We start from the raw sequence: 27,770 nt of genomic DNA on the forward strand, positions 1-27,770 counted from the left end.
TAAAGTGTTTCCTGGAAGAAATATAGTCATTAGCACCATGATATGGCTGAAAACATCATCTCCAGTATCAATCTAATAACCACTTTGATGATTCGAGGCTTCTGTTAGTTGTTTTTCATGTTAATGGCCTTGTATTAAGAGTGTCTGAGTTACTCATTAGAACTGATTCACACTTTGCTTTGGCATGTGGTTTGAGCCAAAAGTAATGCTCACAATTCTCTCCAGCTTCGTGTGATAATTAGAGGGAAATTGCCTAATCTTTCTCCTTCTTTAATAATTCCTTAGAAAAAACAAACAAAAAAATATTTGATTTTTAAATTGTTACTACAGACCCCAAGTGATTTACTTTAAAATATGGTAAAATGCCCACTATGCTAAAGCCTTTGCAATAAATGCCAGGCATTTAACCAGGCATTAAGCTCCACAAGGCAAAGCAGCAGACTTCAGAATCAAGTCTTATGAGCCAGCCTATGTATAGAATTTGACCTTCAAAACTGTTCAAGTGTCACGATGTCACCGCTCTTCCCTTAACTCACAACACATTTCTTTCCTGTGTTAAGATTTAATCATTTTACAATCCACCTAGTTTTATCATATCCTTATCTCAAAAAAGAAAAGACAGAAACCACTAATAGCTGATGGTTGTGAAGTTGTTAGGTGGCAATGCCCAAGAACAAAGGAAAGGCCGGGTACTCAGCACATCCCAGTAAGTGACAACCCTTAAGGCCTCTCAACCTCTTCCAAAATGATATAAGCAGCATAAGAACAATAAAAATGAGATGAAAGTAGAGCCTTTTATTCATTGTTATTATTCTGCTAAAGAGGAAGGAAGCATGACCCTGGATTGATTACACAAGGGTGGTACTATCATGGTCCAGTCCTTTTGTTTTTAGTGAGCTTTATATAGAGAAATACTCCTTACCCATCACAGGGTACAAATCTAATACCAGTTTTACTTCACAACTTCACCATTTTATACAGTTTCCCCAAAGGATCAGACCAACATGTTTGCTGAGCTCTGCCCACAAACAATGTACTCTCAGTAGAGAGTCTTCAAATATAAGACCAAATGATACCTTCTCTTTAAAGGTCAGTGTGTTTGTTTACTGTCAGAGTTTCTGCATAATTGAATCGGATTCTAAACCTAGCAGAATCGAGAATTGCCAGGAGTTGCAAGAAAATTTTTTAATCTAAAATTGGCTAGAGGCATCCTTAAAAGAGCTAATTTAGTCCTTTCAAATACACATTGCAAAGTGTAGAGGAGTCGCAGGGTCTTCCACTTATAATGAATGTGTGAGGTGCATTGTGCAGGGTCTGCCACTTGTAATGAACATGTGAGGTGCACCATGTAGGGTCTTCCACTTGTAAAGAATGTGTGAGGTGCACCGTGCAGGGTCTTCCACTTGTAATGAATATGCAAGGTGCACCATGTTTAAAAGAAAACTTTCTAGGCCTAAAGAAGAACATGAAGATTTTCAGAGGTAAAGGCTTTTATTGGTATACAGATTATATAAAGCACAGAAGTTACACCAATGTGGTAGAATTACTGTACTTTTGAAAAAAATCATTTCTACAGTCAGTTTCATAATCACCAAAGCAACGCCAGACTCGGGTTGGGGCTCAGTTCAAAGTGCTTGCTCTGTAAACATTAGGATCCAGGTTCTAAGCTCCAGAACCCATATAAAAGCCAGGGGCAATGACATGAACCTGCGACCCCAACACTAGGAAGGCAAAGACAGGTAGGTGATCCATGTAGCTTGCTGGCCAGCCATTCTAGTGTCACTGAGCCTAGTGAGTTCCAAGTCAGTAAGAGATCCTGCCTCAAAAAAAAGTGGATAGTATCTGAGGAACTCTGTTCTCTGGCCAACACACACACACACACACACACACACACACATATAGAAACACACAGACACACACATACGTACATACACACACACACATACATATAATACATACACACATCTACATATACACACATACATACACACACATATACACATAAATGTACACACACATAAATAAAAAGTAATAAGGTTCTTTATCCTTTAGAGTATAATACAGTTACTCATTTCCTGAGAAGATTGAATTATTGGATGAATTCAATCTTCATGAAAATGCTAGACATCTGAGAGTATTCTTATAAACTCTGAGAAATATAAATTTCACAAAATGAGCTTGTTAATGCTAGATGGGGGTGATGATAGTAATGGCAGATGAGGAACGGACAAGAGGAGCTAGGCCTGGAGACTACTGGGGTGACCCAATAAGAACTGAGAAGAGTTCACCGAGAGCTGCTGGAAGAAATAAATCTGCAAGAGCCAATTGAAAATGGAAAATATCACAAGTTGAAATGTACTTAAAACATTTCACCTTCCAAGCACTATAGCTTACCAACACATACATCACAGAGTGGTCCACCCTTGTGCTCACATTCTACCAGGAACTGCAACTCGCTGCCACTGCCCAGCATCCTAGGAGTATAACATCTCGTGCCACTAGCCAAGGAAATAACACAATCCAGATTTGAAACAGTTTCTACAGAGTGCATATTGCTTTCACACCATCACAAATGTGGAAAATCATAGGTCAAACCATCTGGGAGCTGCGTATGTGGGCCTTGAATCGCATTTTCCAATTGGTGCATCACACTGATGTACTGATTTAACTTGCTTCTGTGGTTTCTATAAAAGCTTTTTGGATGGCATACTGTGTTGTACGCAGGCGGGAGCTTCCACTACTTCCATCTCCTCTGTGATCAAATTTTCACTCTTTATTCAGTAGATTTTTAAATAAATATTTTCTTATGTCAGTCTTGTTTTATTTTTAAAATATGAATAAAAGTACTCAAATTAGGTGTGGGGAAAATAGCTCAGGAATAGAGCATTGCCTTGCACATGTGAGGCCCTGGGCTCAGTCCTCAAAAGCAAGAAGACAGAAAACTTAAAGATTTAACATGTCAAAGGAAAATGTTGTTAACAGCAAAGGGAAACATATGTCAACCACAAGTTTATAGTATTTTTTAGTTTGCTTGTTTTCATTTTGGTTTTTTTTGAGACAAGGTCTTTCCATGTAGCCCAGGATAGCCTAGATGCCATGATCCTCCTACCTCAGCTTCCTGGGATTACAGATGTGCACCACCATGTCTGACTTTAGTATTTTATTATTGTCTTATTCTAAGGTACAAGAATTATCAAAGATACACATATAATCCTCCTGATATAAAAGCACTTTTATAGTATTATAAATAACAGTATAAATTATAATTCAAATAATAAATTAAAAATATTATTAAAAACATAAAGATATCCATTATCAATATAAACAAAAAACTATGGGGTTGTTGAGATGTCTCAGTGGTTAAGAGCCCTTGTTGCTCTTGCAGAGAACCAGGATTCGATTCCCAAAACCCACATGGTGGTTCATAGTCGTCTATAACTCCAACTCTAGGGAATCCAAGGATTCTATTTTGACTTCTGAGGGCACCAGGCACACACATGATGCACACAGATACATTCAGGCAAAATACTTACACAATAAAATCAAATAAAAATCTAAAAACTAAATATATGTTAAATGATGACAAATCGACTGACTCAGTTTGTTTTCTTTTGCCCTTTAGGCATTAGGGTTTTTATCCTCTTATGGAATAGGAATGGAATATGATCAAGCCAAGGTAAAGTCAACTCTATTTTTTTTCAGGAACAAAATGTATTTACTTAAAAGGAACACTGAATAGAATTTATTCTTATAGATGCTCATTCTACTGTGTATTAAAGGTATCCACTAAACAGAGAAATTTAGCAATCTGCCACAAATGTCTTAAATTCTCATATATCAGGTTCATTACTAAAGGTAAATACTATCTACTTCATAGGATTTTAGGATGATAAAATGAAATACCATATGTCCTGCCTTTATCACAGACTCGAAGCCCCGGTAACCCCCAATAAATGGAAAACAAATTAACAGAACAGATTGAGACTTGGAGCATATTTTGGAATGGCTTTCAGTTCATTACTGGGATAGGAATAAAGAAACAATGTTTGGCTTGAGTTCCAATTTAAAGAAACCAATATAATTGTATTTCTTTTACCTTAGGCACTGATATATTATACCTTTGGAAGTGCTGGAGGAAGTATGATGTCCCAGATGATTCTGGTTTGTAAATATTCTTAGAACAAAATAGATGTATTATAACTATAGCATTATCTGAACACTAACACATATCTATGCTTGTGTTTTAGGGGTACAGATATTTGTCAGGAATCAATGTTTTACAAAATTGTGAAGTTGCCCTAAGTCATTACAAGAAAGTGGCAGATTATAGTGAGTAATTCTCATAAGTCTTTGAGATGGGTTTTTGGTTGGTTGGTTGACTGGGGTTTTTTAAGACAAGGTTTCATTGTATATAGCCTTGGCTCATAAGTCTTAGAGATGGGCTATTGGTTGGTTGTTTGGTTGGTTGACTGGGGTTTTTTGAGACAAGATTTCATTGTATATAGCCTTGGCTGACCCAGAATTCCCTATGTAGGACCAGGCTGACCTTGAACTCACAGAGCTCCATCCATCTCTGTTTCCTGAGTGCTGGAATTAAAACTGTGCACCACTATGCCTTGCTATACTATTTGTTTCTTAAACATAAATGTTAAGTGAACTTCCCTAAGTCTAACCTATATAATGTTGAATAGTTTGTTAAAAAGTTCCTAGTGGGGGCATGGTGGTATGGGCCAGTGTCTTAGTTAGCATTTCTATTGCTGTAAAGAGACACCATGACCACCTCAACTCTTAAAATGGAAGACATTAAATTGGGGCTGGCTTACACTTTTAGAGGCTTAGTCCATTATCATCATGACGAGCAGCATGCTGGCATGCAGAAAGACATGGTGCTGAAGAAGGCGTTGAGAGTTCTACGTCTTGATCCACAGGCAACAGGAGTCTCTGTGTCCACATTGAGTGTAAGTTGAGCATAGGAAACCTCAAGGCCACCCACACAGTGACACACTTTCTCCAGCAAAGCCACACCTACTCTAACAAAGCCACACCTACTCTAACAAGGCCACACCTACTCTAACAAGGCCACACCTACTCTAACAAGGTCACACCTACTCTAACAAGGCCACACCTACTCTAACAAGGTCACACCTACTCTAACAAAGCCACACCTACTCTAACAAGGCCACACCTACTCTAACAAGGCCACACCTACTCTAACAAAGCCACACCTACTCTAACAAGGCCACACCTACTCTAACAAGGCCACACCTACTCTAACAAGGTCACACCTACTCTAACAAAGCCACACCTACTCTAACAAGGCCACACCTTCTAACAGTGCCACTCCCTATAGGATCCATTTTCCTTCAAACCATTGCAGCCTATAAACTCTGTTCTTGGAACACAGAAACAGAGAACAGTCACTTCAATTTTGAGGCTAGCCAGAGCTATATAAACAGACCCTGTCTCAAAAAATATCTAAGTGAAAATGAAAAAATAATTCTAATGAAACAAATAGAAGACACACACAGGAGGGGTCATTCCACAGTTTAGTCACTGTTCTATCACCCAAGTTCTAGCTACAGAAATAGAGCATGAAGGAGTCTGCGCTCCTAGAGGTTCTTCAGAGTTGTCTGTCGTACTCCATCTTGCAATATCACTCAGAGAGATTACAGACACTTCGAAATCAAAGTCTCCCTAGATGTGGGTTAGGTTAACTTCCATATTCAGAAGAACATCTAAATGTTTATCTTAGACATCTGGGGAAAATAGGGGTGGGGGGCTTGAAAAAAATGCTGTTGGATTTCAGAGGCTATTTATGACAAAATCATTTTATATGCTTAATGATAATGGAATTGTTATGTGCATATTTCAAACTGTACATTTTGTTAGGAATATTCGAGCACATATATCTTCATATTTATTCTCAGACTATCTATAGAGAATAATTGAGTGGCCCTATTCTTATATTACAATGCCCATTCCAGAAAAAGTTAGCACAGAGAGACTAATGGGTATCTCTTTAAAGCCCCAGCTCGAGTCCCTTTGCTCATAACCTCATGAGAGTCTATGCTGGTAATATTTAGATGAGTTCCAAAAGCAAGTACTGTTTTTCAGATCCAAATAAACAAAACCCCACAAGTCCCTATTTCCTATGTCTCTCCTGTCAGCAGCCCAGATTCCTGCACAATTTAAGCAGAATGGGTCTAACCATGACTCTTCAAGTTAACTGTTACTTCTTTCAGTCTGAGTGTTCTATTTTCTGATGTGCTTCCATTCACAGTTGCTGACAAATTGGAAAAAAGTGAAGGTATTCCAGTGGAAAAAGTGAGACTAACCGAGAGACCTGAAAATCTGAGTTCCAACAGTGAGATTTTGGATTGGGACATATACCAGTACTATAAGTTCTTGGCAGAAAGAGGAGATGTTCAGATACAAGTAATGCACAGAGAAAAGACCACGTTCTTAGGACATGCCAATCACCAGAGAGTTGCCCCCTTTTGAGTGCCAGGGGGATCAACAACACCTGACTTTGAATGCGGAGGGGAAGAGATAACCTCCCCTCTCTGACTCTTTCTATCTGTAGTTTGGGGGGGGGGGTCTTATTCAAGAAGTAGTTGCCATAGTGATAGTAAGATGCTGGTGGTAGTGATGGTGGTGGTAGTGATGGTGGTGTTGGTGATGGTTGTCGTGATGGTGGTGGTGGTGGTTTTGCATTTCTTCCTGCAGATTTCACTTTTAAAAAACCTTTACGGGAAAATAGTAGCTCCAATGTTGGCATTCCTGTAGATGGACTCCCAAGGATCCAGAGTGGAATAGGACAGCACCTATGTGACCTTAGTGAGACAGAGACTATGGCCCCTCCATCCATGAACCTGGTCTTTACCATAGGTCAGCCGGTGAATTTGTACCATTAAGGAAGTCATATGCCTGGTAGCAACTGATTATGTGATCAAAGACATAGACTGGAATGTTCCCCACTCCTTCCAAAGCAAGCCAATAACATCAAGCTGAAGCAGTGCACTATAGAAAAATCAACAAATAAATGCTACTTTATTTAAGTTAATATTACTGCTAAACTCTTTTTCAAAAAATCATCATTTCCAGGTATCTCTTGGACAATTACATCTAATTGGGAGAAAAGGTCTAGATCAGGATTACTATGTAAGTTGATCTCACACTTCAGTCCTATATGGGAGCGAGTATGGCAGTGGGGAGGGAAGGTAAGGGTCCAGTGAAAAGCAAAAGAGCCGGAGGTGGGCAAGCTGGGGGAACCCACAGCTGCTGCTCCGGTCAGGTCCGAATGCCAGCCCCTGAGGGAAAGCAGAGTGCACCGGCAGGTGCATTTTCCTAACCTGTCTTCAGGCACAGAGCAACTTCTGAGGAGCAACCAAGGCAAAGAATGCCCCACGCCTGTGCAGACCCTGAACATTTCCTACTCCCGACGTTCTCTCAGAATGGAGTTGAGCGTGAGAACTTCACTGGCCTTGAACTCTCATCTTCCCCTAAAGTCCTCCTGGGAAATTTCTGTTAAGGTGCCTGAGGACCTGATTCATCAGGTTTGGCTAGGTCAAGAATCAGACTCCTTTTAACTGTAACTCAAGGATCTTTGTAATTCTGTGAAACATTTAATCACTGTGTTTGACCTTGCCTCATTGTGGAGAGTTAGAGGCCTAATCAACTCTCCAAATATATAGTGGAGGAAAAATAAATAAATAAGCCCAACCTATATAGGTAAGATGCCACATTGCAGGCTATGTTCTGCCCTAGATTATGATTGTTGTTTCAAGGTGCCAATCACCACAGACCTGGAGAAACAAGGGATTCCTTCTAAAAGATGATGTTGCACTTACTATTATTTTCTAGGATCCACCTGCTCATTTTCTTAAGGGAATAAAAACCTCTGTCTCAGTATAAATCCAACAGCCTAAGGGGCAGAAACTACCCTCCCCTTATAAGGTGGCTACATTAAAAGGGAAATCTGTTACTACTTTTCATTTCACTTAATACTGTTATTTCATGTATGGCTTTGGTGCTCTTACTTTCTCTTTTATATGAGAGATGGTAAACATTAGAAAAAATGTAAAAGTTAATTTCATAAAGTAGGTAGCAATTTCCATAAGCATGTGCATCCCAGAGTAACTGAAGCAGAGGTTTCTGGGGCTTTTAAAACCTATTTGTGAGTGCTGTGTTAGCTCCTTAGCTGGGAGGTCTACATTCATAAGACTGCGCCGGAGTCCACTTTTAGATTAGAGTAGATGTTAGTCATTGGGTACTTAAGCAGGAACATTTCCCCATTTGTTATAAACAGGAACTTTTACTAGCTTAAGGATGACAACAGCCTTTTTACAGAACACTCTCCAACTCTCTCTCTCTCTCTCTCTCTCTCTCTCTCACACACACACACACACACACACACAGACACACACACACACACACACACACACACACACACACACAATGTGAACACTTTAAGGGAGCTGGAGCCACCTCAACTCGGGTTAAGTACAGGTTCTCCTGAGTGGCACTGAAGATCCCAGGGCCAGAGTGGCAGCAGCCAGGAACCAGGCGTCATGAGGACCCGTCCCAGACTGTCCAGAGCACTATTGTAGAGACTTTTAAAAAGTGTGTTTTATAAATGAAAAGCCTGCTCTGTAGAGATAAAGCAAATCCTTTCAGGTTTCAGAGCTGGGAAGTAAGTACAGTTAAGAGGAAGAATTGGGGGGGGGAGCCAGTGTAATGGCTCCACAGTTAAGAGAAAGGAGGACCCAGGTTCAGTTCCCAGCCCTCACATGGTTGCTCACAACTGTCTATATCTCCCAAAAGATCTGACACACTCTTCTGGCCTCCGTATGTGTCTGGCGACACAGACACATGTGCAGGCCCTCATCATTGAAAACCTGTGTTTTTTTTTTGTAAATGGCATTTATTTTTGCACCACTTCCACAATGTAGCCTCTAAATCTGCTTCCTCGTTTTTAGAGTGAGACTACAGAAAGGCATGGCTGCTCAGGGTCTCCATCTCTGACTTTCTAGTTTTTTGTTTTGGTTTGGTTTTTGGTTTGGGGGATTTTTTTTCCCCAAAGACAGGGTTTCTCTGTATCTTTGGAGCCTGTCCTGGCACTAACTCTTGTAGACTAGGCTGGCCTCAAACTCACAGAGATCTGTAGTAGGGAGGCCACTTGTTTATTTCCCAGCTGCCCAGACTCCCAAGATAACCACACAGAAACTGTATTAATTAAATCACTGCTTGACCAATTACTTAGGCGTATGGCTAGCTAGCTCTTACATCTAATATTAACCCATTTCCATTATTTTATATTTTACCACGAGGCCCATGGCCTACTGGCAAGGTTTCAGCGTGTGAGGGCGGCTCCATGGCTTCTCTCTGACTCCTGCCTCTGCCTCCTGAGTGATGAGATTAAAGGTGTGCACCACCACCACTCGGCCATCTCCAACCTTCCAATAATTGTCTTGGGCCTCATTTTTCTCATCCAGAGACCGCAAGATTGTGAATTTAATTCCAGAACTGTTCCAGTAGTCAGGCACTCTCTGGGACAGGTTCAGGCTGGTTCTTCCTACTCTTCAGTCTGATGAACCTGAATATACGTGGAAGTTCCTCCAAAAATCTCAAGTTGAAGTCTGACTGCCTTATGCACAGTTAGCTAGCCACAGGGAAGAGGGGAATATGAAAGAGAAAAAGAAAACCTCTGAGAGGCTGCTAAGGAGCTCCTCCCATATTTGGCTTCATATCCTTTGAGTCTCACCTCCTTGCAGAGAATTGTCTTGATAACTCTAGTTATCTATTATCTATTACCCACTTACACTCCCAGTTGTTTTCCGCATAGCACATATAACTCCCTTCATTATAATGGTCTTTATTGCTGTCTGTGCCCACAATGGGACTTATGTGCTTGTTCATCTTGCTCTCTGGTTTGTCTTCTACTCAGAATAGCGCACTCCATAAATGCATATTCAATAAATGGATGCTTGTAACCTACACACTGGATGATGCCCTCAGCCAGTCTGATGTTTCAGGCCACTGAAGAAATTATTACTACAAGACTCATTTTAAGTGTGCTGCTCCTGTTTGCTGATCAGCAAGTTAAATATCAAAGTGCCCAGGAATAACTATCCTGCCTTTCCCCGTCACGGCTCACTATCAAAATGAATTAATTTTCTCCAGAATTTGTTATCATAGGGAACAATTTGGCTCTTCTCTGACCAAATCTGGAATTATTAAAAATTGTGTATATGAGATTCTTGATTACATTATCTTGAATTTTTCTATACACACATTTTAATTTCATTTGCATTCTTAAAATACAAATGCTCAGAATGAATTTGATTGGGAAAGCTGGGTGCTTGGGTGCATATTATTAACATGGATGCCGCATAATTAAATTAAAACTGGCAAAGGAATAATATCAACCCTAAAAGCAACTGCATTATCCTCTCTATTACCCGCTATAAGGAAAGAGCTAATGCTCCTTTCCAGGATGATCTTCAGAGCCTTGGATAAAGGAAATGTTCGTAAATGTTTTCAGAGTAATGCATTTCCTTCACATTTCATTCTAGAGAAAATCTTACAAACTGATTAAATTAGGGATTTTCTTAGAGTCAATAAAAAACCACATTTACAAGATGGGGGAAGTTTAAACAACGAAACTTTACCTAACACAATGCCTTTGACATTCTAGTTTTCATAATAACAGACCATTAGTTGTGACAAATCATTATTCTACTGAGAAAGAAAGTAGCTGTCGCTATAACTTTAGACTGTAATCTGCCATTGGCAGTAAGATCTATCCTGGTTAAAATGTACAGTGTAAAATGAGCAATTGATGAGTGCTCAATGATTTTCTTCAAGGCAAGGTCTCACATACCTCAGACTGGCCTCAAACTTACTACATAGCTGAGGATGACTTTGAACTTCTTATCCTCCTCCTACCACCTCCTGAGTGCTGGGGTTACAGGCATGAATACCATGCCCAGTTTACATGACACTGGGCATTGAATCCAAGGCCTTGGGGATACCAAGCAGGCACTCTACCAAAAGAGTTATATCTTTGGCTCTGCTCAGTGAATAATTAAAGGCGACATGGATGCCTGGGTAGATAATGACTCTGTTTTGTTTGTTTTCTGGCATGATCTCATATAGTCAAGGCTGGCCTCAAAATCATTATGTAACTGAGGATGACCCTGATCTTCTGAGTCTCCTGCCTCCCTCTCCCAAATGCGTCCATCTCCCACCTCACTCAGCTTATGCAGTACTGGAGATCAAACCAGGGTTTGGGGCAAGCTAGGCAAGCGCAAGCACTTGATGATTATACCTCCAAACCGTCAAAGTTGTTGAGAGCAATAACTTGGTTTTACATATGTATGCCCACCAAAGTGACTTGCATGACAATTTCAAGTGATGTTTTAAATATATTTTACAGCTAGGCATGGTGGTACATACCTTTAATCCCAGTGCTAGGAAAGCAAATGTAGGTGGATCTCTGAGTTTGAGACCAGCTTAGTCTAAAGCTCAGTACAATCAGGCTGCACAGAGAAACACTGTCCCTAAGGGAAAAGAATTAGAATAGAAGCAATCACAATCACACAGTAGAAGCAACCACATCAGAACTGGCAAATTTAAAAAGGAGAACTGAATCTCCAAGTAAGAAAAGACAGCAACATAAGGAAAACCTCAACATTGGAGCAGAGTAAGCTGCCACACTGGGGTGAAGTAAGCCATGAGCGTCACGGCAGTGGGCTAGAGTAAGCCATGAGCCTCACGGCAGTGGGCTAGAGTAAGCCACGGCACTAGAGCAGAGTAGGCCATATCACTAAGTGCCATGTGAGAAGCTGCCAAGTCTCATGAACCTTATGGGATCACATCGTTCAGGGGTTGGGAACATTAGGACTTTATTTGCCTCTGAGTAGATTATTTCCTTTTAAAAGTTCAAATTATCTTTTTTTCCCAGAATGAAACTCTTTTTTCCAGAACTTTCTATTGCAAATTAATTGAGTGCCAAATTACTAAACTGGACTTTGAAATGATTTTAGAACCATTATGCTTAGGCCTTCAAGATATCCCGTGAAGATTAAAGTCCAGGTCCCTTGTTTTAAAGATTCATAAATATTCATTCGTTCATTTTTAAAATGTTTTATGTATGCTTAATATATGGAAGACACTATGCTAAGTCCAGAAGATCCAACACTGAAGGAGACAAATAGATAAATTGGTGGGTGAAATACATTCTAGGGACAGAGAAGGGTACCTGGAGATCACAGAGGAGGAGAAGCTACACGAGGAAATCAAACTAAGAGATAATGTGACATGCACAAATGACAACCTTATTGGGTGTATACTTAGCTCTGGCCCACAGAGTCTGTGACATATCAACGTGAATGTACCCAATCTCCCCGGGTCTCAGCACCCAAGCAGGGCCAGGCCTGGTTAGTATTTGGATAGGAAGGAATATCTATACAAAAGTGCCCTTTTTTTCAAAACCAGTGATTTTTTTTCAATTTGACAAATCATACGTAGTTTTAATTTTCTCCTAACATTTAGATTAGTCCAGAGATTTTAGTTTCAAGATTTCCAAAAGATTACAAATCTCTAATGATGTTTACTTTCTACCAAAATTAAATTCTTAGTTAAATTCTTAGCTTGCGTTTACTTTCACAAGCCCTAGTTTTGGGGTATTCTAGTCTGGCCACACTGGAACAATGATGATTTTTTAGATAACTTGGACATTCTCAAAGGAGTGAAGAGTCCCTTTCTCTTGACACTCCTCTGGCTTCTGATGGCCTCGATACAGTAATGCTCCTATTACCTTGGCCTTCCCCTTACACCATGAAGGCAGAGTTCCAAGGACATAGAACTGTTTTCAGTCCTCTTATGGAGTATATACTGAGTGCATGGCCTTAGATGTCATTAAATAGAAAAAAATATTGACAGTGTCTTCCTTATAATGATATTATGAGAATATAGAGAGAAAAGCCATATAACTATTTGTTAGGAAACAGTACAACCTATATTCTTTTCTCTTTTCTACCCATCTAATTATTTGAGGACATTTCTTTTATCTCTTTACGTACTCAATGCTTTTAACACGTGTTCATTTTTTTTTCTCAGCACCATTATCGGGTAGCAAATGTAGGAACCATGTTTTATTTTAAAATAATTTTATTTATTCCTTGATATTTTCACACATGTAGTCAATATATCTTCAACATATCTACTTCACTCCCCACTTATCCTCCAGACCTCTTCCCCTAATAAATCCCCTCACCTCACAATCTCTTTATATTTACATATATAGATATAGTTATAAATTCTTCTATAAATAAATAGAATTATGTATAAATTAGTGCTACTTACATTCGTATGGCTGGGAGCTATCTACTGGGGTATTAGCAACCTACCAGTGGCCAAACCCTCAAAGAAACTTGATTCTGTATTCCCCAATACTTTCAACTACCAACAGCTCCTAAATGAGGAACGGGGCCATAGAAGGCCCTGTGCCATCTGTGCTGAAATGTTGACTGTTTTGATATTGGACAGTTCTTCTGCAGGTGACTACAGTCATTGTGAGCGCCTGAGTGAGACAGCCATGCCATGTCCAGATGACAGCATTTCACAACGATCCCTCCCCATTCTTAAGGCTCATCCTTTTTTCTGACTTCTTTTCCATAGTGTTCCTTGAGCCCGTGGGGGTGGGGATGGGAAATGACAGAGAGGCTCCTTTTAGGGCTGCGCATTTGAAAATGACTTATTCGCATGCTTTTGGCAACCATGAGTCTCTGTGTTAACTGTTACTCACTGCAAAAAGAAGCTTCTCTGACCAAGACTGAGCAGCACTAAGCTATGGGCAGATAAACATAAATATTTAGAAGACAGTTTGATAATATGGGCAAATAGCAAAATGAAAGAAACAAGTTCTCTCTTTGTGCCTATGACTTCTCTGGCTGTGGGCTTTCGGTTAAGTTAACAGTGTCAGCCATGAACTTTCTCCTGTAGATCTGGCCTTCTATCCAATCATAAATGTGTTGGTTACCACCACCAGTCATGCCACAATCTCACCCTCTTCAGGAAGGAGCAGCTCATTGCACATTCACCTAGTCAAGTCCCTGTAAAGAACAGACTCGTTGTGCACAAACAGACGCACTGAGTGCAAATCTGACACCCAAGAGTTAAGGGTCTCATCCTTGGGGTTGGTTACTTTTATTTCTCAGGAGTTTTCTAGAAAGTCAAGTTGAGGCCTAGAGAATGTAACAATAAGAGTTAAGATTATCCTAGAATGTTTAATCTTATTACTTAGAGAAATCAGAGGCTCTGTTGATCTCCTTCATTTTGATTCAGAAGTTATCTTGGAGCAGGAGCAGACCGCTACACAACGGTATGGTCTCAGCAAGCAGCTGGGTGTGTTGGGCCTTATAAACGTTAGGATTCTGCCAACTACATTACAAGTTGTTTCAAAATAAGTACATAGAAACCTACTTTTCCAAATACTGGACTATTTATTTAAATCTGTAGCTGAGAGTCATCTTCCACTATGAAGCCACATGCCTATCCAGCTTTTCTAAATATGAGAAGAAAAAAGTCTTTACATTTTAAATTTTATATATATATAATTTAAAATGTAAAGACATATATATGTGAATATATATTTATAAATTTTATATTTTATATATATGAATATATATGATATATATATTCACCCTATTTCAGAACACACACACACATTCTCCTACTCCCCAGGTTTATGGTTGAAATAACACTTGGAAGAGTGACTTAAACAAAGTGGTTATTTCATAGATATTTTTAAATGCATATTGAATGAATAAAATCTGGTTCAAAATGCCATTTTGTAGAATGTATTTGTGGCTGGCAATAATACTGTTCCTTTTCTCTCCAGAAGGCACTATACTACTTTTTAAAGGCAGCCAAGGCTGGGAGTGCGAACGCCATGGCATTTATAGGAAAGGTACATGCTTCTAGTTCATCAGCCCTTGTTGTTTCTTTAAAAGTTAAGAAACGCGGGGCTGGGAGATGTCTCAGTGCATAGCATGTCTGCGGTCAAGCATGAAGACCTAGACTTCAATCTCTGCCTCCCCTCAAAGAAAGCCTATCATGTTTGTGCAGGTCCATAACCCCAGTTTGAATGAGTAGAGGCAAGCAGATCTTCAGAGCTCACTGACCAGCTAGTCTAGCTCAATCAGTGAGTCCCAGGTTTAGTGAGAGACCAGGTAGAGGGGCTAGTAAGGTCACTCAACAGGAAAGACACCTGCTGGGGAACCCTGGTGATCTGAATTCAATAATCAGAAACCACATGAAGGTGGAAGGAAAGAACCAACTCAACGAAATTGTCCTGCTGTGGTATGCATGCTAGCAATACACCCCTGCACCAACAGACACACACACACACACACACACACACACACACACACACACACACACACACACAATGTAGCCCTGACTGACCCGTAACTTCCTACAAAGACCAGATGCTGGCCTCGAACTCACAGAGGTCGATCTCCCTGGGCCCTTTGAGTGCTGAGATTCAAAGCATATACCACCACTCCTGGCTGAAAAAAAAAAAGTATATAAAGTAGAGATCCATCAAGGAAGACATTCAATGTGGTTTCTGACCTACACATGCACATCACACACACACAGGCACACACACACTCGAAGAAATGGACTTGATGTAGCTCGGTGGCAAAGTGCTTTCCTGGTACATACAAGGACCTAGGTTCAATCACTAGCACTACAAATAAATAAATGAATGAAACACACACACACACGCATGCACGCACGTGTATGAGCTTACACTCTAAGGACTGATCAGCACAACTAGTTGAATGCAGAGTAACATGTGACCACACTTGAATACCCCTTTTCTAACAGCAACTGAAGAGGCACTCAGCTCCAGACAGTGTAGAAGGGTACTCTTGAGGTGACAGGAAGCAGCCTGCTAAGACTTCAGCCTTTATCTGAGGCACTCACAAAGCCTTGAAATACAGCCCATCTGGACTCAGCTACGGAGAGTAGCTATGAGCCCATGAGCTTCCTTTAGGCCCAACAGGTAACAGACTAGATGTCATCGGAGACCGGTACAGGCCCTGGCCCAGTCAGGTAGGTGTCTCTTTCCTCCACCCGTAGAATGAGAAACAGTTCTTGCCCAACCAAAGCCAAAATCTTGTGCCTCCTGTGATGGGCTATTCTCTCCCATAAAGAGACTGCTTTCTTCACCTCCCCCCTCCCCGCCCCAGTCTGCTTTGGCTCCCTGTAGCCGATTGTCATTAGTTACCATGGGAATGAGTACCCTGCTTCTAGAAACGTTACTCACATACTGTAATTCCAATGCAAGGAACATGAGAAAACACAAGTAGGGTCCATTTCTTCTTCCTGGGGCAGCATCTCTCTAGTGTGTGTGTGTAGTAGGCGACATTAGCTTCTTCTGCTTTCTTACTTGAAGTAAAATTAAGACAATGTCTATTATTTTAAAATGTACAATTCAGTGGTATTTATTATATGCACAGTGCTCTGGCAACCATTGTGGCTATTTAGGTTTAAAATATTTGTATCACTTTTAAAGGCTTTTACTATTTGCATCCTCTTTTTCACCCATAGATGTATTTAGAAGGGAATATTGCTGCACCACAAAATAACGCCACTGCCTTCAAATACTTCTCCATGGCGGCCAGCAAGGTATACACCCAGTCCCCTGCAGTAAACATGTAAGAAAATTGGCTTCTATTTCAAGCAGACTGATGCCCAAGAATTGACTTTAAAGTCCTAAGCTCATATGATAAATATATAAAGTGAGGACAGGAACACTCCAAGGTATGATAGAGGGGAAGATTTTTATTGCAGACATGAGGATGGGTACAGCTATAGACTTCTAGAGAAGTTCAGAGCAGGGACTAAATAGAGCCAGTAGATTAAAGGAGAGATAAGAGAACCAGCAGATAGAGGAAAGGAAGGAAGACAAAAGAACAAGGGAGCAAGCATATGGCCAAAATGGTAGAGTTGTATTGTATGGGAATAAAAAGTTAGAGAAAGGGAAGCCCATGAGCTAGAGAAGTCTAGGGTAGGGGGTGGGGTCAAGAGCTGGGAGGAGTCGGGATGCCAACACGGACTCTGTCACAGGTATTTCCTATGCTGAGAGAACCTGGAGGCCAACAAGCGCTTTGGTACGCTAACGGGCACCACAGTCAGCCACTTGTCCAGAGTTTCTTTTGGACCTGACAGTAGCCTAGAAAGGACTTTTGTGTCCGAGAGAAGTTGATCATCAGCAATAGAGCACTGAGCTAAAGCATGGAGGGATGCGACCTGTCCTCTGTCTTTTTGGTAAATGAAAAGGGCAGTGACTCATGCCGCCCTTGCTGGAGCCAGCAGGAAGCTAGACAGATGTGCAGATTCCCTCGCCTCCAAGGAGCAGACAAAGCCATGTCTTAGGGACAGGAAATGAAGGGGTAAGGGTGGAGAGGACACATTAATCATTAACCGCAGCAAGTTTAAGACAAAGAGAATCGCCATCCTGCTTGCCTCAGTGACAGGTTATCTAACGGCTAGAGCAGCCCTTGTGGAAGGTTGTTGGGGCGGTAGACAAGGTAGACAAGAAAAGGCAATGAAGACCGTGATTTTCTGACTTGAGTATCATTCCTGCAACTCACTCCCAGTGTGGCCGCGGATAAGCGATGTAACGTTCTGTGCCTCACTTTCCCTATCAGTGAGTTGAGAATTGAAGACTTGCCTGGTGGTGTCATATTACAAACCATGAGAGCATTGCCTGGCATATAATAGTTGCTGGATATGGACTGTTGTCCTTTGTAATCTGGAACTAGTCAGGTAAAGAGAATCTCAAAGCACAGCCAAAACAGAAGAACTTGCAGCTATGAGGGCGCACAGAAAGGCTGTGACAGTTGGCCCCCGGTATACCATGTTCCACATGCATGCATTCAGCTAATCGGGAATCCAAAAATAGTAACTAAATACATAACAGACATTTTCTGGCCTAACTAGTATCACAGCCGTGTCTATCATCTTGAGGATGTATTTGTTCTGCTACATCGAGATGATTCTAAGCCCAGGGAATGTGTCCTGGCTGTATACTATACTACGTGATCACACACAAGAGGCCAGATCTAAGGACGTTTGTATCTTCGGAGGTCCTGAAGCCCATCTCTCCCAGCCACATCCATGATCTGTCTCCTCCTGAGCATGACTTTAATCCTAGCACTCGGGAAGCTGAGACAGGCAGATCACTGTGAGTTCAAGGCCATACAGGACTACATAATGAGACCCTGTGTCAAAGAAAAAAAAATAAACAAAATTCAAGAGAATATCTCGGCAGTAGTCTTAGTGAAGCTGGTGTCTCTCAGTTCAAACTTAGTAGACTACTCTGAATCCCTTCTCTACACAAAGAATGACCTCATCCCATACCCATTGGCCTAGTCTTGGGAAATGACCCGATTAATTCTCTGGCACCCACAATAGGAAGCATTTTTTTTCTGTATTACAATTTTATTCTATAGACTGGCAAAACCAAGATGCATTTGGATCAAGAATATTTTCAACTGTTCTGTTTTTACAAGCTGTACACTGTCTTAGGAGCCTGTTTAGAAATGAAAAGCAGCCTATGGCTGTTGCTATTGTGGTAAAATATTCCTGAAAGGTTGGTCCTTGGTCCCCTCCCTTGTAATTTGTGTGAAATTGTCGCTCAGCGCAGCAGCTATCTGGAATACTGTTAGATTAGACACCCAAAGGAGGGCAGACTTAAAGGAGGTAAGGACAATCTTTCATAAGCTGGCAAATAACACTGATTTGTCACCCCAGAGGGACAATGCCAGGAAGCCAGGTATATAAAGTAACTCTGCTCTCCAGATAGTAGAGGACTGGTAACTAGCAGTAAGCCAGTGACCCAGCCTAGTTATGTTTTAACCTTAGCTTTTCTTCTTTATAACGGAAGTCTAAAGCCATATTTAAAGTAATTCTTCTCAACGGCATTAGGTGGGCACAGCCACACACTCCACAGTCACTGCCTGAACAATGTGGTAGAGATTTCATACAAATTTTTGTTTTGTAACTAAAACAATAAAATGCTGCTCTTGGGATTTCGCTCCAGCTCAGTCAGTAGACTGCTTGTCCAGTATGTACAAAATCCTAGGTTTAATCTTTCCATCAAATAAAGCAGATGTGGTGATGCCTATAATCCTAGCACTCCAGAGATGGAGGCAGGAGGATCAAGAGTTACATACCAAGTTCAAAGCTAACCTGAGCAACATGTCTCCAAAATAATGAGAGAGAGAGAAAGAGAGAGAGAGAGACAGAGACAGAGACAGAGAGACAGAGAGAGAGATATGTTAAATTTTCTTTAAAGTTCTATCAGCACCAGGACATAAAAGTACTATGTATAAACTCTCTGGTCTCAGTTGTATCCCAAAGGACATAGCTGGCCCAACCCCATCTGGGTACATTTACCACACCCTTCTGTCCCATGTTCCTCATTCTAAGCCCTTCTTATCCTGAGCAGGACTCAATCATTGTACCTGCTACAAAGCCTCCCTATATCCTTTTGCTCACAAAATCCTTTCCTTCTTTTGAGTTGGTGCCTTACTCTCTACTCTAGGACTGTAGAGCTTTGTTGGAAGGAGGTTGCTTGTTGGTTCCCAGCAGCTCAGCCCTGAAATAATCACACAGAAACTCTATTAATTAAATCACTGCTTGGCCCATTATCTCTAGCTTCTTATTAGCTAAACTCTTACATCATAATTTAACCTATCTCCAGTAATCTGTGTGTGGCCATGTGACCGTGGCTTACCAGCTAAAGTTCTGGCGTCTGTCTCTAGCAGGGCTACATGGCTTCTCTCTTAACTCCACTTTCTTTCTCCCAGCATTCAGTTTAGTTTTCCCTGCCTACCTAACTTCTGCCCTGCTATAGGTTCAAAGCAGTTTCTTTATTAATCATTGGTATTCACAACATATGGAAGGGAATCCCACATCAGAGCTTTCTGCCCTCTGACTTCTTTTCTACTGTCTGGAATCTATGTCCCCTCAACTTGAGGAGGACAAGGTCCTAGCCTCTTGCTAAGATTTATTAAATGTCAGATAAATGACTACCTGTTCCATATGTTCATGACCCTTAATTAATCAAGAACATTAAGCCCTAACATGGAAGTTATTGGGAAGTTGGCTACACATATATCTTGTTCAGCCCATAACAAGTGCTTTTAAAATCACTGTTACATCAAACCATGAACAATCATATCCTTCTATGGTTCGTGATTGTGATAATACATGTGAGTTATACCTCCCTTAAACCTTGGTACCATGTGGCAAATGATCCATCTGAAGTAGGAAAATATAATTCGAATTTTCTTTAAAAATGGCAAGAGCTGAGCAGGATTACTGTTCTATGTGGCAGCAACTGGAGCAGAGACGCTAATCAGCTGCTGCTACCCCAGACAAGGAAGATACCCTCTGGTTTGCCCCACTCTCCTGTATTCTACCACTTGTCCAATCAAGTTACCTTAGAGAGGACTCAAGGACAGATCAAAGTTTGTTTCCACCCAAATCCAACTTGGCAAAACAGTGAGTTTATTGGCTTCCTTACAGAGTGTGAGCAAGGGTGATTTAGAGCAGTGGTTCTCAATCTTCCTAATGTGTGACTCTTTAATATAGCTCCTCATGCTGTGGTGACCCCCCCCAACCATAAAATTATTTCATTGCTACGTCATAACTGTAACTTTGCTACTGTTATGAGTCGTAATGTAAATATCTGACGTACAGGTTGGCTTGAGGCGACCCCTGTGAAAGGGTTGCTCAACCCCCAATGGGATCATGACCCACAGGTTGAGAAGCATGGACTTAGAGGAACATGGAGGACTACAGAAAAGCCACCCCACTGGAGAGCCTGAGGACAGTACAGACAATGGCTCCATCATAGCTACATATTCTGTACACTCCAGTGAGTCCCCAAACCACAAAATCATGTGCAAATAAAGCTGAGTTCCATACATCGAGGAGAAGGGTGTAAAAGGGAGCAGCTGCAATCTCCCCCATCTTCTATGAGGAAACAGCCATAGCCGTTCTAATGATGATAGTCATGGCTGTCACACTCAGAGGACAGCATTCTACAACAGCCCCTTACATCACCAGCCCAGAGCATGGAGATGACAGAGTAGGCCACTTCCATCCCAATATTCTAAACAGGTTCTCTGAGCTTACCACCACTGAGTTACCAGTAAAAGAAGGAAAGCAGTTTGTTCCAGTTGTTATAATCCTCTCCCTTTCAGTTTTTCAACATTTAAATGATGTTTCTTAGATAATCGACTCACTACACTTTGCCACATCCTTTGCAATAGGTCTTATTGTTCCTAGAGCGCAGAACGGTGGTGGCTAGAAACCGCAGGTGGACGGAAGAGAAAAGAGAAGAAAGGGCTGGGGTGTGGTCTAACTACTGAATGCTTGTGTAGTTCCCGGCCTCGGGATTAACACCCAGCACAAAACAAGCAGGGAGGGCCTTTATGCCACTTAGTTAATATTGATGGAATATCCTAAGGATTTTTATAATATTTGTTCCTTTGAAATGCACAGGCTCACAGCTGGGATTCTTGAGAGAGTGTTTCAAATATGCCTTCTCTGCTTCTGTGCTATTCCCAGGTCATGGGGCCATGCTCTGGCTGCATCCAAAGAACTAAATTTAGGTTGTTAGGAGACACTGGAGAGCTTTCTATCAGAATTTAACTTCCTGAGGAAACTCTGTAAGCCTATAAAAGAGATCGATGGGCAGATTTGCTGAACAAAAGCCAAGTGGCCAAGCCCTGGCTTCTTACACAGCCACCAGAGGGCAAAAGTCATGATGGAGAAAAGAAAAAGGGGAACCTCTCCATTGGAAAATCACTGTGTGTGTGTGTGTGTGTGTGTGTGTGTGTGTGTGTGTGTGTATGTGCATGCCACAATATATGGAGATCAGAGACTAACTTTCAGGAAACCATGGCTTCCATAGGTTGCAGGGCTGCAGCTCAGGTTGTTATACTTGCAGCACACCAAAGAATTTTACCATGAGCCATATGGCCTGTCATTTTAAGGCTCACTCTTCACCCAGTGCTGACACACTAAATACCAATATGTCAGAACATGTGCAAGTGGAGGCACAGCCCTCCCGTTTTGAAAGCACTTCATTTTTAGAGTGCTAAGTATAGATGAGAAAATAAATGGTAATTTAACACCAGGTAGACATTGATGTTGTTATGAACAGCTAAATTTGAATAAACATATACCACATGATATGATATATAGTATATACAAATAATAATAAATTATTAACTGTGAGCAGTGGTGGCACTGAAATCCAATGTCCCGAAATGTTATTTGGCTATTGATGTCAACTCTCTTTGGCCAAACTAGGTAACATTTGTTTGAATAGACCTTTCTGTTTTGGAAAAAAAAATCCATCCTTCAAGTCACGGCTCAAATGTCACTACCATGATAAAACTCAATTCTCCCAAGTTCCTAGTCTCAACCAAACAGTCAAGTACCTCCTTTTATCTGCCCACAGTGTTCTCACCTTGTTTAATTTGAACACTTAAAACGTTTAGTCAGAAGGGGTGACTAGAATAAAAATATGAAGGGTACTAGACAAGACCGAATGACTCACCATCCTCCTAATTGGTGGCCTTGGCCATTTCTTACTGAGTGCATTTGAAATACTTGAATTGATTTTGCAGTAATTTTCCTTTACACAATTTTTTTAATTATTCTAGGGCAATGCAATTGGTCTTCATGGGCTTGGTCTCCTTTACTTTCATGGAAAAGGTGTTCCTGTGGTAAGTTCAATAACCCTGCCATCCCTTCGACATATTTCTAGCATTTTTGCCGTTAGCATTAATGTGTAAGCATTAGTTTTAATTGCTTGGTTAGCCAAACTAGCAAATCCGACAGAGGATGAAATGATTCGGTGAAATCTTTCCAAAGAGACAGAGACACAAACCTGCGACAAGAATAGCATCCAGAGTTGTGTCTGAGACTCACAGGGTCAAACCAGCTTTTGAAACAGCTGCCTCCTGAGGATTTTAGAGATAGACAAATTTATCTTCTTAGCTTAATATGTCTTTTGAGTGACCTTCCCTCATCTAAAAAGAAACAACTACTAATACAGAAAAAAATCAATCTATAATGAAATAATATAATTATTTCTATATACAATCTAATATAATAATGAAAATGAATTCTATTTCTGGTGCTATGTTAACTAGCCTATAGGACGCTGACAGTACGCTTAAGCTGGAAAGTGGTTGTTACCATGGAGTTACGCATATAGCATTGAGTAATACAGTGTGATTATCTTGCAGAATTATGGTGAAGCACTTAAATACTTCCAGAAAGCTGCAGAGAAGGGATGGCCTAACGCACAGTTCCAGCTAGGCTTCATGTACTACTGTAGGTACCTCAAATATGGCTACCTTATTTAGAATGATGTAGGCATTAGTCAACCTCCTCCTCATGTAACAAGCATCAAAGGGTTGCTGTGAGTGACTTGCGAAGAACATTAAGGCATCAGTTTACAATATCTTTAAAGAAATGTAACGTCTTGGACATTAGTTGAAAAAAAGGGTAAGGAGATAGAGAGGTGGGATGCCCACCTTTGACTAAGCTAACCTTGAGGTTCCTGTGAGAGCCAGTGCACACATGCAGAAGTAACAATGGCACTTAAGAGAGAGGACAAGGCTGAGGAGAAAGATCTGAGACATGAATGTACTGATATAAGCCAAGAATAGTCGTGCTTGCAAAGGAGAAAGAAAGAATGTGAGAAAAGAGGAGATGGGGCTGTGCTCATAAATCTGGTGATCCTTTCTGGCATCTTGAAATGTTAAGCCAAAGAAGAGTGGCTATCAAAAAAAGAACAAAAGCCTGGAAGTGGGGAGGAGAGGTTGAAAGGAATCCAAAAGGGCAAAAAGGTGGAACTTTCCAGATGCCATGGTCATGTCACTGATAATGTGCAATGACAAGGTAGCAGAGTGTCTGGTAATAGAGTAGTGGAGGAGGAAGACTGTTGTGGAAAGGGCAGAGAGAAGGGGAGGACAAGTGAAAAGGAAGGAGGGAGAAAAGAAAAGGAAGAGGGGAATGAGGAGGGAAGGAAAGAGAAATGAAAAAAGAAAAAAATAAATAAATAAAAAGAAAGAAAAATGAATTGGTATCCTTATCACTTAGTCAATATGGAGAATTGCTGTGTTGATTGGTGAGATTATTGTATTTATTTGTATGAGCACCAGTTGACAGTGGGTCAGGATGTGTATGCAAAATGAGAAAAAGAGAAAAAGAATATTTCTAAAATAAATCTTTGAGAGGAAAAAAGGAACTGTAGGGTACAATATCCGAGAAGGAATTGGTATTAAATGATGAGACATGAACATAATTATAACTAATAGAAGGAGGTTCTCGGAAAAGTTGGTGGCATTAAGATCTGATTGATTCCAGGTAGGCGGAGGCCTCGTGGTCTTGATAGAGAAGTGCTGTTTCTCAGCCTGCAGCACTGGAGAGCGGAAGCACAGACCCACAAACTGGGGTGAGATGGTGAGCGGGAGGTCAGTGAGGAAAGACAAGATGAAGTTGTCCTTAATTACTTCATCAGCAAAAATACTGCCTTCTTAGAGCAATAAATAGCAAGGTAGTTACAGTAAGGGGCTTCAGACAGAGAGGAGATTTGTAATAATTTCTGTGGGAGCTGAAAGCGTGAGAAGTCAGGACAAACTCCAGATATCTGAACATGCCCTCACCAAGTCCTTCATGCCAGAGAAAGAACCAGGGCAACAGCCAGCTCTCTCTAGTAGGTCACATCTAGTCAAGAAGTCTACTGATGTCTGCCACTTTGGTTCAGCTAAAGTGATGTTTGCCACTGTGGTTCAGCTAAGCTGATGTTTGGCACTATGGTCCAATTAGACAGCCTATTTTGTACCATGTTTGATATCGTGTTTTCCTGATTCACTCCAGATCCTCAGCTTGCAATCTGTCCAATTCCTCAAGCTTCTAGGAGAGAATAATAGTAATGGCTTTGCATGTTCCGGTTCATTTTACTCTCTCAACATATGGACACCCCACAGCTTACAGCTGAGCAGACTGAGTGATATCAAGGCCACACATCTTACTCAAGATGACACAGTCGAGCTGGGATTCAATGCCAAGCAATCTGTCACCAGACTTCTAGCTCTTTTTAATTTTTTTCAAATTTTACTTATTTACTTATCTATCTGTTTAGACATAGAGTCTCACTATGTAGTCTGAGCTGGCTTTAGACTTGCCACCCTCTTGCCATAGTCTCTGGAGTGTTAGGGTTGCAGGCAAGGGCCAGCATGCCAGGCTGGCTCTAGCTTAATTCCTGTGTGACATCGCTTTTAAAAACCATGAAACTTTTGAGCTGGGAGGGAATGTGAAGCCAATCCAGGGAAAGCGCCTTTGTTTTTTTGCAAGTGGAGTCCCTAGATGGGAATGACTCAGAAAGAGGAATAACAGTTAACAAGAGAGCTGAGCCAAGAATCTCACCTGCTAGAGATGTACCAACTCTGCCCAGCACCAAATGCCTCTGCCTCTCCTCCCATCATGAGCTCAGACAGAGCTGCCCTTCCCGCACCTGGGATTCGTCTGCTCTGTGTTTGTGGCTGGTTGAGAACTACTACAGAGAGAGAGAGAGAGAGAGAGAGAGAGAGAGAGAGAGAGAGAGAGAGAGAAGAGAGAGAGAGAGAGAGAGAGAATATGACGGTAAGATCGCAGAAGAACTCCCGTGATCACACATTTCTTTGTCTTCTTATGTACATGAAACTGAACAGCACTTGTTTCTTAATTTTTCTGAATATGTAAAGATCATAGACTAACTCAGCCACTTGCCCCCCAAAATAGTGAATCTCAAGTAGTTTTACTTATGGTTTTAGGTCTTTTGCCATCCTGTTTAGACTTGTTGGATATCACTATGACCATTATAGCCATAAAAATGTTTCTCCAAAAATAAATGAGTAGCTTAAAAGAATTTTCATTTTCAGCTGGCTCTGGAGTGTGGAAGGATTATAAACTCGCCTTCAAATACTTCTACTTGGCATCTCAGAGCGGTCAGCCTCTCGCCATTTACTATCTAGCTGAGATGTACGCAACTGGAACCGGGGTGCTAAGATCATGCAGAACTGCCGTGGAGGTAAACTTGAGGTCAAACAGAGTGGGAAGACTGCCTTTGTTTCATAGATCTTTTCTTGCTCTTGGCAATGAACACCACCATTTGACAGGAGGAGAAATGATAGTGTAACTTAAATTGGGGGAGAGAAGGCGAACAATGAGCCCTTCCTTTCTGGAGTCTGGCTCCTCATTGCAGTCACAATCTACCTCTGGAATTTAGAAGGGCTTCAGCCTTCAGTCAAACCACCAGAGCAACCTGGCACTCTCAGTGAGATGGGAGTCACTCCTCAGGAAAGGCAGGCTTGATTTAGTCTAGAAAAGGCAGCCTGCTCCTTCCCAGAAAACAGGGTCCTTAGATTTTAGATGACTCGGGTGACAATAGAGAAAGTAGGATCTTTCAGCCTGAGCCAGTAATGTACTTTTCAAAAGCATGCTTTCCGGACCTTAGTGCCCTTCATTGATTTATTAAATACGTCCGCTGCATCAGTACAAACACCTCCACGTTGCAATCTGGTCCCTCCGAAAGTCATTTCAAAAGCTCCCAGCTAATAATCTATCTTTAGATTTGTTCCTTTGCCAACTTCCTAATGAATTATGTATGGCTAACCTCTTTTGGTTACATAAGGGCTATTCAGCTAAGTTGACATTTGTCCCCATGGAGCTCTGCACACCTCCCTCCCAGTCATGTCACCTGTACCCTCAGGCGCTGCCTTCCCTTCCTCCTCATTCCCACATCAGCTGTAGCCTCATCCACGCAGAGCACCGGGGCCTGGAATATGACACTATCAACAACAAAACCCTCCAAATTGATATTCTTATCCTCTCGAATAGCCTCCAAGCCAGGAAAGTTTATTACACAAATTAAAAGGAGCCAGAGAACCATTCGCTAGAGACAAAGCTACCCTGAGATTCTGTGTGCTGATACACGTATTAGTTCTTCACCCTCAGAGATTTTCAAAAGCCAGGCAATTTTAGGAAAAAAGTTCTTGTCTGCTCAGCCATCAGCAGTTGAAGACGAGGACCAGATCACTGTGTGGGCTGAAGCTAACCCGACTCCTTTTCCCATCTTCAGCTTTACAAAGGTGTCTGCGAACTGGGCCACTGGGCTGAGAAATTCCTGACAGCCTACTTTGCCTATAAGGATGGTGATGTAGACTCTTCTCTCATTCAGTACGCACTGCTTGCAGAAATGGGATACGAAGTCGCTCAAAGCAATTCAGCATTCATCTTGGAAACTAGTAAGATAAGATCTTCACAATTCCCCAACCATGCATATGCAGAAATGGCTTACTATGTCCTCATTTAAGCCTTTTTAATGAAACAGTTCCTCCTTTTTTTTTTTTTTCCTTTTTCTTTTAGAAAAGGCTAAAATTCTGGGGAAAGAGAAGATGTATCCAATGGCGCTTCTGCTATGGAACCGAGCCGCCATCCAAGGTATGAAACAGATCAAAATAGGCACATAGCTGGACCACATCGATGGCTATTCCTCTGATTTGCTTCAGTTGTGTGGTTGGGAACAGAGGCACAGCGGTACAGGGTGTCAAGCAGCGGGCACTTCAAATTGCTCTACTGTGAGAGGTCATTTCTGAGCATTTATTTTCTTCATTATTCTC

General features: G+C 41.3%; 1 protein-coding gene across 2 annotated transcripts in view; it reads left to right on the forward strand.

Moving 5' to 3' along the window:
* Window positions 1-27,770, forward strand: part of Sel1l2 (SEL1L2 adaptor subunit of SYVN1 ubiquitin ligase) — a 133,726-nt gene that overhangs the window by 95,600 nt on the left and 10,356 nt on the right. For both annotated transcript variants that reach the window (XM_085696244.2, XM_048455455.3), the window contains 12 exons: window positions 3,623-3,676; window positions 4,102-4,161; window positions 4,248-4,329; window positions 6,281-6,435; window positions 7,105-7,161; window positions 14,906-14,974; window positions 16,624-16,701; window positions 22,761-22,823; window positions 23,349-23,436; window positions 26,031-26,179; window positions 27,230-27,395; window positions 27,517-27,591. In XM_085696244.2, coding sequence (XP_085552370.2) covers window positions 3,623-3,676; window positions 4,102-4,161; window positions 4,248-4,329; window positions 6,281-6,435; window positions 7,105-7,161; window positions 14,906-14,974; window positions 16,624-16,701; window positions 22,761-22,823; window positions 23,349-23,436; window positions 26,031-26,179; window positions 27,230-27,395; window positions 27,517-27,591 — 1,096 coding nt within the window. The remainder of the gene's footprint in view (window positions 1-3,622; window positions 3,677-4,101; window positions 4,162-4,247; window positions 4,330-6,280; window positions 6,436-7,104; window positions 7,162-14,905; window positions 14,975-16,623; window positions 16,702-22,760; window positions 22,824-23,348; window positions 23,437-26,030; window positions 26,180-27,229; window positions 27,396-27,516; window positions 27,592-27,770) is intronic.

The sequence above is a fragment of the Myodes glareolus genome, chromosome 10, assembly GCF_982192425.1.
Source record: "Myodes glareolus chromosome 10, mMyoGla1.1, whole genome shotgun sequence".
Lineage (NCBI taxonomy): Eukaryota > Metazoa > Chordata > Mammalia > Rodentia > Cricetidae > Myodes > Myodes glareolus.